The sequence below is a fragment of the Drosophila suzukii genome, chromosome 3, assembly GCF_043229965.1.
Source record: "Drosophila suzukii chromosome 3, CBGP_Dsuzu_IsoJpt1.0, whole genome shotgun sequence".
Classification (NCBI taxonomy): domain Eukaryota; kingdom Metazoa; phylum Arthropoda; class Insecta; order Diptera; family Drosophilidae; genus Drosophila; species Drosophila suzukii.
In genome coordinates this window covers 76,231,856-76,234,257 of record NC_092082.1, presented here as the reverse complement: position 1 = coordinate 76,234,257, position 2,402 = coordinate 76,231,856, and the positions used below count along the sequence as shown (strand labels likewise).

Here is a 2,402-nt window from a genome sequence, read left to right as displayed (position 1 = left end):
CGGCCGCAGCTTATAATTTCGTTTATAATTACACACAATCCAGAAAGCCAGAAAGCCGAGTCTGCTTTTCCAGCATTTCCAGCTGCATTGTGACCCCAGCAGGACCAATGTTGTCAACGCTGCAAAAGTGCTGTCCCCAAAAACCTGGCGGCAACACTTCCCTAATTAGCGCAAAACTCGGCGGATGTGAGCCGAACCGAAGGAACCCGAAACCCACTAACCTGATGAGTACCGACCTGAACTGAACTGAACTGCTGAACTCAACCAGCTGAGCTGCTGAACTGAGAGGGGAAAGTGGCATCTGGCATCTGGTATCTCGCATCTGGCGTGTGGCGTTTGGAAATTCCAATTTGGCCAGTGGCGAAATGCACTGGAGCCTCAGGTCGGGCAATCGATTGCAGTTTGGCCAATCAATTATGCACAGCCTGGGACCATAATGACACAAGGAAATGCACTCATGAAGAGCATTTCGCCCAGCGATTTATGGGATTTAATGAACTAAGTTAATAATGACATTATACGTGCTTGAAATAATTGAATTTACTTTCATAAAGTTTGGTAAATTAGATTTGGAAAAGGTTGAGTGTTTAGTTCAATAAATAAAAGTAAAACATACCCATCATTTCACTGTCTACCTGCTTGTTTAAAAATTATGCCTTAAGCATCACAATTATTTTAAATTTTGTGCTAAGAACACGTTCAGGAGAAGTCTTCTAAAATTTTAAAATACCTACTTCAGATAAAAATATTTATAAATTATGACATCGAGAGTATCCCGTGAAACGCTCTTTGCGGCAGTTGAAAATATCCTGCAGGACTCGCAGGACAAAGAACGTGACTGCCTTGAGACCGTGGAACTGCAGATTGGACTTAGGGACTACGATCCTGAGAAATGCAAACGCTTTCATGGAAGTGTTCTCTTACACCACCTGGCAGTTCCTCAGTTAAAGGTGTGTGTGATTGGAGATCTACAGCATTGTTATGAGGCAAAGGCCATTGGAGTTGATTGCTTGGATGTGGAGGCCCTCAAAAAGCTGAACAAGGATCAAAAGTTGATAAGGAAGTTGGCCAAATCCTACGATGTTTTCTTGGCCTCTGAATCGATAATTAAGCTGATCCCAAAGTTACTGGGTCCAGGTCTTACCAACGCGGGGAAGTTTCTCACTCCGCTGACTCACAAGGAGTCGATGAGATCTAAAATCAAGATACTTTCCACCAAGAAGCTACTCATGAAGAAGATGGCCTGTCTATCCGTTAATGTTGGGCATGTTGGGATGCATCCAGAGGAACTGACCCGAAACATAAGCATTTCCATCAACTTTCTCGTTTCCCTGCTGAAGGGAAATTGGCAGAATGTCCGCTCACTTCATATTAAATCATCCTTGGGTGTACCTCATCGTCTTTATTAGATTTCTTTTTAAAGAAACCAATATGTGTAAAATAGTCAAACAATTATAAGTGTGAAATAAAATTGCTGTATTATTTGAAATCTTTAAGATTTTTCTTTGATGTGGAATTCCAATAATATACAATTAATTCCATATTTTGTAACCATCTTGTCCTGTTATTATCTTCTCATTTTCCTCATCATTTTTCCTCTTTTATTCCCATTCAATAGAATCTCAGTAAGCTGTGACATAATTTCGCTTGCCTCACATCCCACTCTTTATTTGGCTTATGAGCAATCCCCCTTTGTTGGCTCAGCGATATATTACAAATTTCGTCTAGAATTTTTCCTGGAATGGGTGGAGATTGGCCTAAGCCCCACCGGGAAGATAAGACAAGTTCACGGCACATGCTGAGCAGGCTAATCAGGAAGGCATTTTTATTGGGGATCCAGCTAAGAGGCAGCAAATGTGCTGCGCTTGACTTATCCACAATAATTATGGCTTTTTGCTGCTGCGCCGATAAGAAGGTTGAAATAATTATAGCCTGGGTGAAAACTTTGAGCCGGATGGGAAAGCCGCCGCCAGAAAGGCGCCTCTTGTTAACAAAATCGTTATTGCTTTAAATTTCAAAGAAACAAAATGTAATGAAGAAAATATTTATAGAAAAGATCAATTTAAAAATGTATTTAAAAATAATATTCATATGCAAATCCCTATAATTACAATATGCCACACAAATTGTTTTTTTATATCAACGGGAAATAACTTTTTTTTCTACACACACTTTTAAAATGTCTTATAAAATTAACTTTTCGAATACAAGCGGGTAAGAAAAATGCATCTTCTTGAAAAAGAACTTGATAATTTCTTATTCAAATTAAATATGAGAGGTTGCGTCAGCCCTGGGACTCTTGGAAAACATATGGGAAAACTCAATTACGAATTCATTTCGCTTGTCGACTTTGACAGCCAGCCAGACGAAGTCGGAGAAACAGATATGTACGCACAGATAGC

At 39.8% G+C, this 2,402-nt stretch overlaps 1 protein-coding gene across 1 annotated transcript; it reads left to right on the top strand.

Moving 5' to 3' along the window:
- The first annotated feature begins 703 nt into the window (after positions 1-703).
- Positions 704-1,475, top strand: RpL10Aa (Ribosomal protein L10Aa). Its single transcript, XM_017080195.4, has one exon. It carries the CDS (start codon positions 759-761, stop codon positions 1,407-1,409), a length of 651 nt encoding a protein of 216 aa, XP_016935684.3. The 5' UTR covers positions 704-758; the 3' UTR covers positions 1,410-1,475.
- Positions 1,476-2,402: the final 927 nt, after the last annotated feature.

What these genes read in the sequence shown, in the direction of transcription:
- RpL10Aa (XM_017080195.4), top strand. Translation starts at nt 759, where the DNA reads ATGACATCGAGAGTATCCCGTGAAACGCTCTTTGCGGCAGTTGAAAAT.